The 17,093-nt window shown below is 49.0% G+C and overlaps 1 protein-coding gene across 3 annotated transcripts in view; it reads left to right on the forward strand.

Moving 5' to 3' along the window:
- Positions 1-11,259, forward strand: part of RNF4 (ring finger protein 4) — a 45,579-nt gene extending 34,320 nt beyond the window's left edge. Inside the window, exons 5-8 of one of the 3 annotated variants that reach the window (XM_045393155.2) lie at positions 7,349-7,358; positions 7,826-7,985; positions 8,480-8,528; positions 9,060-11,259. In XM_045393155.2, the coding sequence (XP_045249090.1) occupies positions 7,349-7,358; positions 7,826-7,985; positions 8,480-8,528; positions 9,060-9,209 (369 nt within the window). In that variant the 3' untranslated portion in view covers positions 9,210-11,259. Of the gene's footprint in view, positions 1-3,880; positions 4,239-7,348; positions 7,359-7,825; positions 7,986-8,479; positions 8,529-9,059 lie in introns of those variants that run through there. The other 2 variants (XM_074039244.1, XM_074039245.1) reach the window with 2 other exon arrangements.
- The last annotated feature ends 5,834 nt before the right edge of the window (positions 11,260-17,093 follow it).

The raw sequence follows: 17,093 nt of genomic DNA on the forward strand, positions 1-17,093 counted from the left end.
TGATGCTTGTCCAGTGGTGTCTCATTGTAGTTTTAATTTGTGCTTTTTGATTACTGATGGGATCAAACACCTTTTCATGTTTATTTTTCTCTTTTGTGAAGTGCTTGTTATAAAACTTTTTTGTTTTATAACTTTCTTTTGAGATGGAGTCTCACTCTGTCACCCAGGCTGGAGTGCAGTGGCAAGATCTCAGTTCACTTAGTTCACCTCCACCTCCCAGGTTCAAGCGATTCTCCTGCCTCAGCCTATTGAGTAGCTGGGATTACAGGCACATGCCACCATGCCAGGCTAATTTTTTGTATTTTTAGTAGAGATGGGGTTTCACCATGTTGCCCAGGCTGTTCTTGAACTCCTGACCTCAGATGATCCACTCGCCTTGGCCTCCCAAAGGGCTGGGATTATAGGCATGAGCCACTGCACCTGACTGTTGTATACCCCCTTTTTTTTTTGAGATGGAGTCTTGCTCAGTCACCCAGGCTGGAGTGCTATGTGCTATGGTGCAATCTCGGCTCACTGCAAGCTCTGGTTCCCGGGTTCACACCATTCTCCTACCTCAGCCTCCCAAGAAGCTGGGACTACAGGCGCCCACCACCACGCCCGGCTAATTTTTTGTGTTTTTTAGTAGAGACGAGGTTTCACCATGTTAGCCAGGATGGTCTCGATCTCCTGACCTCGTGATCCACCCGCCTCGGCCTCCCAAAGTGCTGGGATTACAGGCGTCAGCCACCGTGCCCGGCTGTATACCTTTTTTTTTTTTTTTTTTTTTTTTTTTTTGAGACGGAGTCTCGCTCTGTCGCCCAGGCTGGAGTGCAGTGGCCGGATCTCAGCTCACTGCAAGCTTCGCCTCCCGGGTTTACGCCGTTCTCCTGCCTCAGCCTCCCGAGTAGCTGGGACTACAGGCGCCCGCCACCTCGCCCGGCTAGTTTTTTTGTATTTTTTAGTAGAGACGGGGTTTCACCGTGTTAGCCGGGATCGTCTCTCGATCTCCTGGCCTCGTGATCCGCCCGCCTCGGCCTCCCAAAGTGCTGGGATTACAGGCGTCAGCCACCGTGCCCGGCTGTATACCTTTTTTTAATACAACTTTCGTATATCAACTTTTTTCATCAGAAATAGGACTTTTCGCTGTAGCACCTGTCTCATCCCAGTAGCTTTTCCAGAACTGCTGTCTTCACCATAAAAGCTCCCTCCGTTTTCCCAATGCACACCTGAGTGTGTTCAGCATTTTCACTTTTCTAACAGAGACAACACGGAGGGGATACATAGATTTGCAGGCCTTTCTGTGTCTTCTCCAATGCTGTCCGGAATAATTGTCTCCACCACTTCTTTCAAGTTAACTTATCTGCATCTCTTGGGTCATAATTTCCATCATCTTAGAACTGTTGGTGCTGAGGTTTTCTCTAACCATTGGTAGTCTAGACATCAACATGAGCTTCAATCATGGTCTGCCCTTTTTTTTTTTTTTTTTTTTTTTTGAGCCGGTATCTTGCTGTCACTCAGGCTAGAATGCAGTGGCATGACTTCAGCTCACTGCAACCTCCGCATCCTGGGTCCAAGCAATTATCCTGCTCCTCACCCTCCCGAGTAGCTGGGTCTATAGGCATGTACCACCACACCCAGCTAATTTTTGTATTTTTTGTAAAGACAGGATTTCGTCATGTTGTCCAGGCTGGTCTCGAACTCCTGACCTCAAGTGATCTGCCCAGGTGGTCTGCCTTTTTTGTTTGTTTGTTTTTTGTTTTTTGAGACGGAGTCTCGCTCTGTTGCCCAGGCTGGAGTGCAGTGGCACGATCTCGGCTCACTGCAAGCTCCTCCTCCCGGGTTCCCGCCATTCTCCTGCCTCAGCCTCCCGAGTAGCTGGGACTACAGGCGCCCGCAACCGCGCCCGGCTAGTTTTTTGTATTTTTAGCAGAGACGGGGTTTCACTGTGGTCTCGATCTCCTGACCTTGTGATCCGCCCTACTCGGCCTCCCAAAGTGCTGTGATTACAGGCGTGAGCCACCGTGCCTGGCCTGCCATTTTTAAATCACAGAACACATTTTGTCATGGGTAAGACCCATGCATGGAAGCTAGGCAGTTTTTGCCCTGAACATCTTGAACAGTCAGCTTGAGTTTTCTGCAAATCAGCAAGCCTTCAAACATAACCCTTGAGGCCATCAGATACAATTTTGGTTCCTTGAGTCCTATCAGCTTTTTAAATAGTTGAAGAAATTGAACTAGAACAAAGCAAACTATTGGTTGTCTTCTTTTCCCCCCCCGAGACAGAGTCTCCCTCTGTCACCCAGGCTGGAGTGCAGTGGCACAGTCTTGGCTCACTGCAACCTCCATCTCCAGGGTGCCAGCGATTCCCATATCTCAGCCTCCTGAGTAGCTAGGATTACAGGTGCATGCCACCTTGGCCAGCTAATTTTTGTGTTTTTAGTAGAGATAGGGTTTCACCATGTTGACCAGGCTGATCTTGAACTCCGGGCCTCAAGTGATACACCTGAGTCAGCCTCCCAAAGTGCTAGGATTATAGACGTGAGCCACCATGCCCAGCCTCCTTGGTTGCTTTTAAACAGCAAATCATTTTTTTTTTTTTTTTCTGTTTTGTGTGCCTTTTCCAAATTTGTTGATTTTTTTTCTTTTTTTTTTTCCCCCTTGAAACAGGGTCTCACTTTGTTACCCAGGCTGGAGTGCAGTGGTGCCATCACGGCTCACTGCAGTCTATACCTCTTGGGCTCGGTTGAGCTTCCTGCCTCAGACTCCTAAGTAGCTGGGACTATAGGGGTGTGCCACTATAGTGATTTTTTATATTTTTTTTGTAGAGACAAGGTCTTACTATGTTGCCCAGGGTGGTCTCAAACTCCTAGGCTCAAGCAATCCTCCCACCTTGGTTTCCCAAAGGGCTGGGATTATAGTTGTGAACCACTGAGGCTGGCCTTGGATCACTTCATGAGCATTTTCAGTATGCCCATCTCTGCTCTGGCTGGAAGCAATGCAGTGGTAGAAAAGAGACTGGCACCTCTCTTCAAGGAATCGAGATTTTTTAGGGGGAGATTATTGAAAATGTTACTTAGGCTGTTTTTCTTAAATTTCCAAATATTGTCTCTTAGGTTGATTTTTCTGGAATCTTTTTTTGGTCTGTTTCTACAGTGTATTAATAAGTCACACTATTTGCTTTTTATTCTGTATCCTGCCTGGTTTTCCATTTATGAGACTCTGTAGAAAGGATGCTTGATATTTCTGGAAGGAAGGACGAGACAGAACCCTGTAGATCTCTGGGTATAAAGGACACAGGAGGCACACTCTTGGAATAAGTGAGCCAGCCAAATTCTATAGGAAGAAAGAAGAGCTCAGAAAAGCCCAAATATCATATCCAGGAATTAGCCAAGATGGGTTGGCTGCTCAGCTAGAACGTAATTGTCAGCACCAGTCTTCCCAGCACTCCTGCCAGTGCTCCACTTAACAGGCATCAGTAACTGCATGATGTGTGTAGCTGTTGGACATCGAGTAGCCTTTTGTGTGCACAGTGCTTGGAGATGGCTGTGTCTCCAGTGGAGCAATGTGCAGTGCTGTGAGCTGTGAAGTTGTCTAAAGCAAGTGTGTCTCGGTGCTCTTGGCTGGGTGAACATTCCTAGAAATGCTAGGGGCCAGCCTGAGTGCACGGGACCCCAGTGATTCCTATACTTGTTTCTTTCATGCAGAGGTGTTCTGAGGCTCACTTGTGCTTTTAGAAGCACAAAGGGGCTTTGAGTGACCAATCAGATGTGCCTGCTGCAGGCCCACTTGTCTCTAAATGCTCTGACCTGTGGACTCTTCTCCATAGTTAAGAAGTTAGAGTAAAGTAGAATGTATGAGAGAGTGAATCTTCTTCTTTTCTTTTTTCTTTTCTCTTTTTGAGACAGGGTCTTCCTCCGTTGCCCAGGCTGGAGGGCAGGGGCCCAATCTCAGCTCACTGTTGCCTCAACCTCCCAAATTCAAGAGATCCTCCTGCCTCAGCCTCAGGAGTACTGGGACTACAGGCACTCACTGCCATGCCCAGCTAATTGTTTGTATTTTTTGTAGTGACGGGGTCTCGCCATGTTGCCCTCCCAGGATGGTCTCGACCTCCTGAGCTCAAGCGACTCAGCCCACCTTGGCATCCCATGGTGCTGGGGTTGCAGGTGTGGGACACCATGCCCAGCCCAGGAAGTGTGAATTTCTGATCTTGGGCTAGCTTACCACAGTACTAATTAAACTATTCAGTCCAGGGGATTAGTTCATTGTTCTTATTTCAGTTTCGGTTTTTCACTTATCTTAAAGGCCTCTCAAATGGATTAGAGGCCGCAGAGCTTGTGTTGCACCTCTATCCATCTCTCAACTCATCTGGTAGGCGTTTATGAAGCGCTGGTACTCTTCCCCTTGCACCCATCTTCTGTGCTAGGCAAGCACTGTGTCACCCGCGGGGACACAGCTGTGAGTTAAGTACAGTACAGAGTTCTTGGGATGTCTGCAGGGATTCTGGAATTTGATGTGACTCGGCCACTGTGTGGAGGGAACACCAGTGACCAATACTGTCTTGTCCACCAGCTGAGAGGCCAGGCTGTGGTGTGTGTGTGTGTGTTTGAGACGGAGTTTCGCTCTTGTTGCCCAAGCTGGAATGCAATGGTGCGATCTCGGCTCACCACAACCTCCGCCTCCCAGGTTCCACCAAGTGAGTCTCCTGCCTCAGCCTCCCAAGTAGCTGGGATTACAGACATGAGCCACCACACGCCCAGCTAATTTTGTGTTTAATTAGTAGAGACGGGGTTTCTGCATGTTGGCCAGGCTGGTCTCAAACTCCTGACCTCAGGTGATCTGCCCACCTCGGCCTCCCAACGTGCTGCGATTACAGGCGTGAGCCACCGCGCCCAGGCTTTTTTTTTTTTTTTTTTTTTTTTTTTTCTTTTTGAGACAGTTTCACTATTGTTGCCTAGGTTGGAGTGCAATGGTGCGATTTTGGCCCACTGCAGCCTCTACCTCCCGGGTTCAAGTGATTCTCCTGCTTCTGCCTCCGAAGTAGCTGGGATTACAGGCGCCCACCACCACGCCCAGTTAATTTTTTTTTTTTTTTTTTTTTTTTGTATTTTTTAAGTAGAGACGGGGTTTCACCGTGTTAGCCAGGATGGTCTCGATCTCCTGACCTCGTGATCCGCCCGTCTCGGCCTCCCAAAGTGCTGGGATTACAGGCTTGAGCCACTGCGCCCGGCGCCCAGCTAATTTTTGTAGTTTTAGTAGAGGCGGGGTTTCACCTTGTTGGCCAGGCTGGTCTCCAACTCCTGACCATGAGTGATTCACCCACCTCCGCCTCCCAAAGTGCTAGAATTCCAGTTGTGAGCCACTGCGCCTGGCCTGTGGTGTCATTCTTATGCTGAAGACTCATCTGTAAGCTGTTTTCCTCTCATTGAAAGTGGGGACCGTCAGAATTGTTACCAGTGAGGAAACACTCTGGCCCCCCTGTTCTTATGCACCCAGTAGTTGTGTGTATATCACCTGCTGCTTGCCAGCAGCCCCCGGGCTCAGGGCTCAGGACAGGCCTCAGTTTGACACTATCCAGGGGCAAACTGGGTATGACTCATAGGAGACCATAAAGACTCAGTACCCACACTCTCATGGCTGGGGAACTGGGAGTGTCATAGCCCTTCCAGGTGTCCACACCTAACTAGTGGGTCATCTTGGCAGAGGGTGGAGGCATGCTGGAGCTGTAGAAAGCTGGGGTCATTTCGAGCCACAGAAGAATTTGCTTCTGCTCCCAGCTAAACGTTTCCACAAGGGCCAGCACTGTTACCAGAGCCTCCTTTCTAGATTTCATGCGGACAGTACATTGTGCTGGCCCTGGTAAGTTTGGTCCTGTTGATGAGGTTGACTGATTGTCCCCGGATTTCCCTTTTCACCTTCTGCAGTCTCCTCTAAGAGGAAAGGGGAGCACTTTTCAGTGCCTCCACATGTGTGGATTATATTCTCATCTGCAAATCGAAGACCTTTATGCTCGGGCCTACATTCTTCCTGCATGGCCATTTGTGTGTGTCAGGATGCCATTTGGGAAACAAAATCCACTCTAATTATTCTTAAGCTTAGTGGATTTTAACATGGAATCAGCAGTCTCTGGGCTGCGTCGCAAGGAATAACTCTTGACCTCGAAGTATTGACCCACCTAGGGAGCTGCTATGTCTGCTCCACGAAGAAAGTCTGGAGGTGGGATCCACCCCCTGCACTCATATCTTTGGGTTCGAGTAGACAGTACTGCAGACCCTTTCTAGGGAGGAGAGGCCTGGACTCAAGACATAGCAGCCTCTGCCAGAACTGTTTCTTCATGATGCAGCTGTGCCTGCCAGTGCCAACACCCACAGCAGCTCAAGTCGGCCTCCACCCCCTGCCCTGCCAGTAGCATGAGTGTGTCTGTTTGAGGGAACATGGTTCACGTCCAGGATCCTAGCTGTGCGGGATCCAGAGTAGAGGATTAGAGCTTTTTGTCACTGTGGGGCAGATATCCTGCCCAGGGAACAGGCAGGGTGAGGTGAGCAGTAGGGCTTTGGCGGTGAGAACTTTTCCTGAAGCAGTGCCTCCTGCATGCTGAGCAAGAGGGAAAGGGCGTTCCACTGACCTCCCTAGATGGGGAAGAGCACTTGGCCAGAAGGCGGGAGGAACCGAATTTGAAACTGTTGGAGCAGAAATCGTCTAGCTGTAAGTTCTGAGCTGGCAGGTGAGGGGCTTGTCAGGTTCTTAGACCCCCAGGACACAGAATTGGATTGAGCTCTGTCCTTGGTGTGTGTCACATGCATTGGTCATGCATAGCCTGCTTTGCTTTGTTAGTTATTTGTAACAACCTACTGAGCAATGCAAATCCTCCTCCACATGAAGGCTCCACCTTGGCAGGGGCCTACATTGGCCGTGTCAGCTCGCGAAAGCATGGTGCCCCTAGTGCTGTCTGAATGTTCACTGCCTCATGTAATCCTCACAACACCACAGTCAGAGGTGGGCTCTGGTGTTTTTCAGAAGAGGAAGCTGCAGCCCCCAGATAGTAAGTAAGGTCCCCAGGTCTTGCAGCCAGCACATGGTGTGGCTATGGCTGTGGCTGTGGCTGTGTTCACGCTCCCAGAGACTCCACTAAACACCCAACAGGGAGAGACACAGCCCATCAGCTGGGAGATGGAGTGACCTGGGAAATGGGCTTGATTGACTGGGGGAGGTGCACAGATACTCTGCGGGTGGGAGGAGGGTGGGGCCCCTGCTGCTCACCGGAGGGTTCCACAGAGGGTGTCACAGGTCAGAAAAAAGAAATGCCTTCATTTATCACTTATATCAAACTGATTGCTTGTTTCTCTTTTGTTTTTCTCCTTCTTTTTACAAGATTGTTGATGGTAAGTGGTTTCATTTCCTTTTTCACTGGGTTTGGAGCAAAAACTGCCTTAGGTGAGAGCTGCGGTGCGACAGGCCTTGGCAGACCTTCCCCAAGGGCTTGGAGCTCTCCAAGCAGGAAGATCCCTTCACACATACTGTGGTCAGACCCGCACAGGCAGTCCACTTGTGCCTGCTGAAGAAACTTCACCCCTATCACTGACACTGAGCTGTCGTCCTTTCTTGTGGCCTACCAGATTTTGGGAAAGGCTGGTAGCTCACAGCAGGGGTTGGGGCATTTCTCCTGAGAAGATAAGATAGTGGCCTCCAGAGCTGGGCAGAACCTTCTGGGTTATAGCTGAGCATGGCAGCAGTTTCTTTCTGGGGGTCCCAGGCAGGGAAGGAAGAGGGTCTTAAGAGGCATCAGGATGGGGGTGGTGAGGATGGTAAGAGTAGGGAGCCTCCAACCTGAAAATGTGACCTACCTTAGAAAGAAGAAGACCAAGGAGGAATGCTAGGAGGCTGCCCCAGGACCATGCTGACAGCTGCGTGGTGAGCAGTGACGACGAGGAGTTGTCCAGGGACAGAGACGTGTATGTGACTACCCACACTCCCAGAAACACCAGGGATGAGGGCGCTACAGGCCTCAGGTACCAACATGCCCCCAGCTCTGCTGCTGCCGTGCTAGGGGGTGGGACCAGGGCATAGGAATGCTTTTCAGCAAACCTGAGGGCTTGGCCCTGGCAGGGCTTGACCAAGCCTCTCCCCAGCATCTGGATACAGTTGGAACCTGGCCCAGAACTGAGCCCAGCTGTTTCCACTGTAACCAGAGTATGCTGAGCGCTGACAGAGTGGGCGCAGGCAGTCCCGGTGGCTCCAGACAGGGATCCTGGGGCCAGTAGGGACGTGGGGGAGGGCAGGGTGACTCAGGTTGTCTGCACCTTCTGATGTTCACCCTGCCACATGCCCTTGGGGCAGTTGGCTTTTCTGAAAGTCTCTTGGATGCCTGTGCTAAGGCAGAGTCAGAGGAGGCCGGGGTGGTTCTCTTGTAGGGGATGCAGGCCACTTACATGAAGGCCACTTATGGGGTATAATAAAATATTTGCATTGACTGAAAAACTAATGTGAAGCACTGTGCTCTTAGGCCCTCGGGTACCGTCAGTTGTCCTATCTGCATGGATGGATACTCTGAGGTAAGTAAACCAGGCTGTATCTTCCTTGCTTCTGGTTTCTAAACTTCATTGAAAGAACTGGATGAGACAGGATCTTCTCCCTTGGTGGGACTGGACAGCCCTACTCGCAGTCATGCCTGGGCATCACTTGCTGCAGATCTGCTTGTGAGTGGAGAATGTGCCAGTTTCTCCTTGGACCCTACAACTTTCACCTTCAGCGCCTGTATCCCTGTATGCCTTGAGCTTCCGGGTGTAAATGCGTCCTCCTTTTGTGTCCCCCATCCTGACTCTTCTGGAAGCGGCTAGTGTTTACTGGCGTCCCTCATAACCTTGGGCTGTCACACTGTTGAGATGCCATGGCCCCTGCCTCCTCCTCTCCAGCTTAGAGCGATCGCAGCAGGCACAGTTAGCTCTCCAGACCCCTCCCTGTTGCAGCCTGGCTCTTGTTTTCCTTCAATTGGTCATCTTAGGCATAGATGGGTGGGATTCTCTGGGGACCATGGCTGCTCTGGGATAAGGACAAACTCAGAGGCTCTTTTTAATCCCTTCTAGATTGTGCAGAATGGACGTCTCATCGTTTCCACAGAGTGTGGCCATGTCTTCTGTAGCCAGTGCCTCCGCGATTCCCTGAAGAATGCTAATACTTGCCCAACTTGTAGGAAAAAGATCAACCACAAACGGTACCACCCCATTTATATATGAAGTATTCAGAGTCGCCCAGGAGACACGGATGGACAGACAGACAGACAGGTTCTCCAGTGGTATCTGCCTCCATTTTCCTGAGCTCAAAAAGACTGTTTCAGAACCAACGTCTGATATGTAAACTGCTCTTTTGTTTCCAACCCCTTCTTTTTGTTATCTCCAGTTTGATGCTATGGCGCTGGACCCAGGGCCCTCCCAGGCCATCTCTGTTCGTCTGGGGTGGTCCAGTTCTAGAGTGGGAGAAAGGGAGTCAGGCACATTGGGAATCGTGGTTCTAGTCTGGTTGCAGAACCTGCACATTTGCCAAGAAATTTTCCTTGTTTGGAAAGTTTGCCCCAGCTTTCCCAGGCACACCACCTTTTGTTCCAAGTGTCTGCCGGTCGACCAATCTGCCTGCCACACATTGACCAAGCCAGACCCAGTTCACCCAGCTCGAAGATCCCAGGTGCAAGAGTGGCCCCTTGAGGCCCTGGAAAGACCAATCACTGGACTTCTTCCCTTGAGAGTCAGAGGTCACCCGTGATTCTGCCTGCACCTTACCATTGATCTGCAGTGATTTCTGCAAATCAGGAGAAACTGCAGGGCAATCCCGTTTCCTAAGAACAAAAAAGTGCAATAAAGGCCATTCATTACCTACTTTTCGGCACCCCACAAGATGTAGCACTATTAGCGTCCCCCTCAGAGGCCTAATGTTGCCTGGGGAGCAGTGCCCATCCCAGCCCGTTTCTGCCCGCCAGTTGTTCTCAGGAACCTTACCCATGCTCCAGCGTCCTTCACCTGGCACAGGACATGCAAGATAAATAGGGCAGGCACGTGTTTGGGTGTCCTCTCTTTTCTGATAAAATCCATCCTGTATTTGCCACACGCCCTCCAGTCCTCAGTTCCTCGGTTTCCACTGCCTAACGTCTGCCCCCGCGTAGATACTGAGAGGTGGTGGCAGTAATTGTGGCCTTATCAGCCGCTCAGTTCCAGGCTTTTGCCCAAGTCACTGTTGCCCCATGTTTCGGAGAACCTGGCCCACCTGACTTGGCTTTCTCATCCTTCCCAACCCAGTGCCATTTGTTTCAGAAGCTACTCCTCTGGCCAGCTGGGCTTGGATCCTTTGGGCTTTGACTGCTCCATAGGTTTTGATGGGTGAAACACGGGCCCAGATGACAACCTCTCCCTCACTCCACAGGTATGTGGGAGCCTCAGGTTCTCTGAAGGGCAGCAGAGTGGCCCACGCTGCCTCTGACAGCACAGGGCCTGGGGGTGGCTAACAAGAGAGGCCTTACAGTGCCAGCCTGCCTCCTCTTCCGCTGTCCTCCTTCCTCAGAGGGCTTCAAGCCAAACAAACGGCCTTTTCGTGTGAAACATCTTCAGAGTGGGAAAGGGGCCACTTCTGGCTTTGTTAGCAATAACTGACCTTCAGTTTACCCTTCTGAAGGAGCAGGGACTCAGCACAGAATTCACTTTAGACGGGGCTGAAGGAGTGTCCCTCCTCTATGTGAAAAGAAAATTGTTTTATTCTTCATTCTGACTTTTTAACTGTTTGGCTCACTTCCAGTTAGTTTGAATGAAAATAATAATTTTCTACTTGGAGTTGAAGAGGGCAGAATCCTCAGCTCTCATCATTGTGATGTGTAGCGTGTCTGCCCTCTGACTGAACATCATTGCCATTAACTTTCTTCTGGGCATCATGCGAGTGTCATGATGCCCAGACTTGGAGCAAGGCAACCTTGGAGTCAGTCCACTAATAAAATATGGCACCACCCATTTTAAAATTTCTTTAAGTTTTATCCTTAAAGACAACTTCAGTGGTTAATTATAAAAGTTGTGTTACTTCGTCCTAAATTAAATTGATAAAAAGATTTAAAAATGTGTTTTGTTTCTACTATTCAGAAACTGCGAACTAGGGAAAGGTTGGTATGAAAAAAATGTCTTTCCTTTTTTCAATGTACATAGTTCAACTCTTTCTTTGTTACATTTAAACTGTATCCATGGATATCAGTCTGCTTTGGACTCCTCTGCTAGTGTTAAAGATGGAAATAAAACCATTAATTTGAACCAAGTATCTTTGACACACTCATTTGCTCTTTGGAACTAGAATCGGCTTCCCCCCTTTGTCTGCCTCACGTTGAGTGTATTTTGCGTTGGTGTGTGTTCGGGAAGTTCGCATGTCCGAAATCCAGCACGCTTGTGGGAGGCTGTTCTCGGAGCAGAGCCGGGAGCCCGAGCCCTGGAGTCCCTGAGAGAGCAGAGTCTACCCTGAGAGGCAGGGTCGACCGAGGAGCTGTCTGCTCAGCTCAGCCAGTCTCAGAGGTGTTGGGGTGCTGCTCTGAGTGCGATGGACTGAGATTGCCCTGGATGCCTTGCATTGCAGTGCCCCCCTTTGCCACCTAGATACAAAATTTGCCCTCTGAGTGGGAGTCAGCACTGGGAGTGCATGGATGTGCCAGCCACTGCCACAGGCGAGCAGTGCCAGCAAAGCCACAAGGAGGAAATGGGCTTGGCAGTGTGGCCAGGCTCTCCCTTTGCCTCTGGCCTCCTCTGTACCTATCCAGCTGTCCGCAGGGACTAGAAAGGCTCACATGCTGGCTGCCTGGGTCCCAAAGGCCTACCATCCGGTGCCGTTTCTTACCATGCTCCTGGCACTGCACTTTTGGCTCTGTGGGCAGTGAGGCAGACATCATGGAACATGTTTACAGAGGAGACAGTCCCCCAGGCCAGGGGAAAATTGAAACTGACGAGGGTGAGGTACAGGAAACCAGGAGATTCAGCAGGAGGAAGTTGAACCTGTCCAGAAAGCTCTCCCTGAGTAAGGGCTGCTAAGTTGCCATCTTCAAGGTCCAGAAAGCTCTCTAGGGAAAAAGGAGAAGAAGGAATTCCAGAGAAAGACCTGCTTGCTGGCATACAGTAGGGTCTGCAGGCCCCCCTGATACCTCAAGGCACTGGACCAGACACTTCTGGTGGCTACCCGGGGGAGGCAGGGAGCAGTGTATCCCTAAGACTGGTACTGCTGGAGTGGGTCTGGTCCTGGAAAGGAGGGAGCCCCCAAGGCTGGCTGTGGAAACTCAAAAAATGTCTGTATTAACTGGGTTTTTTCTTTTGTTTTGTTTGGCAGCATAGAAACAATTGAGTTTTGTATATTGTGTATCCAGAATCCTTGCCAACTGTTTCTTTTTTTTTTTTTTTTTCCTTTTTTTTCCCTCTAAGACAGAGTCTGGCTCTGTCGCCAGGCTGGAGTGCGGTGACTCGATCTCGGCTCACTGCAGCCTCCACCTCCCGGGTTCAAGCGATTCTCCTGCCTCAGCCTCCCAAGTAGCTGGGATTACAGGGACACGCCACCTTGCCCAGCTAATTTTTGTAGTTTTAGTAGTTACGGGGTTTCACCATGTTGGCCAGGCTGGTCTCGAACTCCTGATCTCAAGTATCTGCCCGCCTCGGCCTCCCAAAGTGTTGGGATTACAGGCATGAGCCACCACACCAGCCCCAACTCCGTTTTTTTTATTTTTTATTTTTTCTATTTTTGTATAGACGGAGGTCTCACCATGTTGCCCAGCCTGGTCGTTAACTCCTAGCCTCAGGTGATCCTCCTACCTCAGCCTCCGAAAGGCACTGGAATTAAAGGTTTGAGCCATGACGCCAAGGCTAGCCCAGTTCATTATTATTAACACACAAATGGTGTGGGTGGACACCTTTGTGTTTCAGTGTTTCATCAAGATAGATGTTTACTGTAGGTTCTTGTTAGATAACTATCAGGCCGAAAGTCTGTCTTTAAAAAAAAAAAATGGCCGGGCGCGGTGGCTCAAGTCTGTAATCCCAGCACTTTGGGAGGCCGAGACGGGCGAATCACGAGGTCAGGAGATCGAGACCATCCTGGCTAACACAGTGAAACCCCGTCTGTACTAAAAAATACAAAAAACTAGCCAGGCGAGGTGGCGGGCGCCTGTAGTCCCAGCTACTCAGGAGGCCGAGGCAGGAGAATGGCGTAAACCCGGGAGGCGGAGCTTGCAGTGAGCTGAGATCCGGCCACTGCACTCCAGCCTGGGCGACCGTCTCAAAAAAAAAAAAAGACAGAGTTTCACTCTTATCACCCAGCTGGAGTGCAGTGGTGCAATCTCTGCTCACTGCAATCTCCACTTCCTGGTTTCAAGGTATTCTCCAGCCTTAGCCTCTCGAGTAGCTGGGATTACAAGCATGCCACCACCACGCCTGGCTAATTTTTGTACTTTTAGTAGAGATGGGGTTTTACCATCTTGGCCAGGCTGCCCTCAAACTCCTGACCTCAGGTGATCCGCCTGCCTTAGCCTCCTCAAAGTGCTGCGGTTACAGACTTGAGCCACCGCACCTAGCGGCATTTGTCTTCAATTTCTGTTTTTTGTTTTTTGGGTTTTGTTTTTTGGTTTTGTTTTGTTTTGTTTTTTTTGAGACGGAGTCTTGCTCTGTCGTGGCCCAGGCTGGAACGCAGTGGCCGGATCTCAGCTCACTGCAAGCTCCGCCTCCCGGGTTCACGCCATTCTCCTGCCTCAGCCTCCTGGGTAGCTGGGACTACAGGCGCCCGCCACCTCGCCCGGCTATTTTTTGTATTTTTTTTAGTAGAGACGGGGTTTCACCGTGTTAGCCAGGATGGTCTCGATCTCTTGACCTCGTGATCCGCCCGTCTCGGCCTCCCAAAGTTCTGGGATTACAGGCTTGAGCCACCGCGCCCGGCCTTTTTTTTTTTTTTTTTTTAAACGAGACAAGAGTCTTGCTCTGTTGCCAAGGCTGGAGTGCAGTGGCACAATCTCGGCAGGTTCAAGCAATTCTCCTGCCTCAGACTCCTAAGTAGCTGGGATTACAGGAGCCGCCAACACACCCGGCTAGTTTTTGTATTTTTCGTAGAGATGGCGTTTCTCTATTTCTGTTTTTGGTCACAAGTGAATGTTCAATCTTATCAGTCCTTTTTCTGCTTCTATTGAGACAAGATTCATTAGCCTTTCTAATAGTTAATGTATTGTGTAACACAGGTATATGTAGTTTAACTACAGGGATATATTCTTTTTTTTTTTTTTTTTTCCTCCCCCTAAGACAGAGTCTCACTCCGTTGCCCAGGCTGGAGTGCAGTGGCACAATCTCAGCTCACTGCAAATCTCCCATGTTCAAGCAATTCTCCTGCCTCAGCCTCCAGAGTATAGCTGGGATTACAGGTGTGCACCTGTTAATTTTTTCTATTTTTAGTAGAGTCAGAGTTTTACCATGTTGGCCATGCTGGTCTCGAACTCCTGACCTCAAGTGATCCATTCACCTCAGCCTCCCAAAGTGCTGGGATTACAAGCGTGAGCCACTGCACCCCACCTTACAGGGATATGTTGTGAGAAATATGTTGTTAGGCAATTTTGCTGTTGTATGAACATTGTAGAGTGTAATGTGTAATTAGATAAACCTAGATGGCAGATCCTACTACACATCTAGGCCATGTGATACAGCCTATTGCTCCAGGCTACAAACCTGTACATGTTACTATACTGAATACTGAAGGCAGTTGTAACACGATGGTAAGTGTTTGTGTATCTAAACATAGAAAAGGTACAGAAAAGGCAGGGTGCCATGGCTCACTCCTGTAATCCCAGCACTTTGGGAGGCCAAGGCGGGTGGATCACCTGAGGTCAGGAGTTTGAGACCAGCCTGGCCAACGTGGTGAAACCCCATCTCTACTGAAAATACAAAAACTAGGTGGTGTGGTGGTGCACACCTGTAATCCCAGCTACTTGGGAGGCTGAGGCAGGAGGATAGCTTGAACCCGGGAGGTGGGGGTTGCAGTGAGCCAAGATGGTACCGCTGCACTCCAGCCTGGGTGACAAGAACAAAACTCTATCTCAAAAAATAACAACAAGGCCGGGCGCGGTGGCTCAAGCCTGTAATCGCAGCACTTTGGGAGGCCGAGACGGGCGGATCACGAGGTCAGGAGATCGAGACCATCCTGGCTAACACGGTGAAACCCCGTCTCTACTAAAAAATACAAAAAACTAGCCGGGCGAGGTGGCGGGCGCCTGTAGTCCCAGCTACTTGGGAGACTGAGGCAGGAGAATGGCGTAAACCCGGGAGGCGGAGCTTGCAGTGAGCTGAGATCCGGCCACTGCACTCCAGCCTGGGTGACAGGGCGAGACTCTGTCTCAAAAAAAAAAAAACAAAAAAAAAAACAATAATAGAAGGACTACAATCTTAAAATACAATGAATAAGCCAGTAACATAGTCATTTATTATTATTATGTACTGCACATAAATTATATGTGCTATACCTTTATACAACTGGTAGCATCACATGTAACAATGTACTACAGTATGACAGCTAAGCTGTCACTAGGCAATAGGCATTTTTCAGCTCCATTATACTCAGTGGGACCACCCACCATTGTGTATGTGGTCTGCTGACTGAAAGGTCTACAGCAGCACATGACTGTATTTGATTTTCTAGCATACACTATACTTGCATTTCTCTGATAACTTCACCCTATTTATGATACTTTGTCCTTCTATATGTTTTGTTTTTGTTTTTGTTTTTTTTTGTTTGTTTTGTTTTTTGGGTTTTTTTTTTTGAGATGGAGTTTCACTGTTGTGGCCCAGGCAGGAGTGCAATGGCACGATCTTGGCTCACTGCAACCTCCGCCTCCTGGGTTCAAACAATTCTCCTGCCTCAGCCTCCCGAGGAGCTGGGATACAAGCACCCACCACCACGCCCGGCTAATTTTTGTGTTTTCAGTAGAAACAGGGTTTCACCATGTTGGCCAGGCTGCTCTTGAACTCCTGACCTCAGGTGATCTGCTGTCCTTGGCCTCCTAAAGTGCTGGGATTATAGACGTGAGCCACCATGCCCGGTCACTACTGTACATTTCAAGACCCCCAGTGGATACCTGAAACCTGAGTACCAAATTGTATATATACTGGTTTTTTCTTATTTATATATACATACATATAAAGTTTTAATTTACAAATTAGGCACAGTAAGAGGTTAGCAACTAATAAAATACTGTATATGCAGTACTTTTTTTTCTTTTTTTTTTTTTTTTTTGAGATGGAGTCTTTCTCAGTCACCCAGGTTGGAGTGCAGTGGCGCGATCTCTGCGCACTGCAAACTCGGCCTCCCAGGTTCAAGCAATTCTGCCTCAGCCTCCTGAGTAGCTGGGATTACAGGCATGCACCACCGTGCCCGGCTAATTTTTGTATTCATAGTAGAGATAGGGTTTCACCATGTTGGTCAGGCTGGTCTCGAACCCCTGACCTTGTGATCCACCTGCCTCAGCCTCCCCAAGTGCTAGGATTACAGGTGTGCGTCACTGTGCCCAGCATAGTACTTTCTTTTCCAGTTTTTTATTTGTGTTTTGTAGAGACAGGGTCTCACTATGTTGCCCAGGCTGGTATTGAGCTCCTGGCCTCCAGCAATCCTTCTGAATATGGTCTGAAAATATTTCATGGTAGTGTGTGCTGTGGGTGACTGTGTTCTCAAAGCAAAAGCATAGAAAAGGGTGTACTACTGTATTACATTGTAAGATTCATTGATGTTTGTAGTTCATTTTTCTCACTGTATGTTATTTTATTAGATGGATATGCTTCAATTTATCCACTATTCGGGTCATTTAAGTTTTGGGGCTATTAATAGCCAAAAAATGAACATTCTGTGTGTCTCTTTTGGTGCAATTTTGCTCACATATCTAATGGGTATATACTTAAAAGTGAAATTACTGGACTTGCAGTACGAACATACTGCAAAGCTCACAAATATATGGAACTTGAATAGAACACTGAACCAGTGGGTCAAAGAAGAAATTACAAGAGAAATTAGAAAATACCTGGAGAAGGGTGAAAATAAAAAGACAACATACCAAAATGTATGCAGCGGAAGCTCTGCTCGGGAATATTTGTAGC

The sequence above is a fragment of the Macaca fascicularis genome, chromosome 5, assembly GCF_037993035.2.
Source record: "Macaca fascicularis isolate 582-1 chromosome 5, T2T-MFA8v1.1".
NCBI lineage: Eukaryota > Metazoa > Chordata > Mammalia > Primates > Cercopithecidae > Macaca > Macaca fascicularis.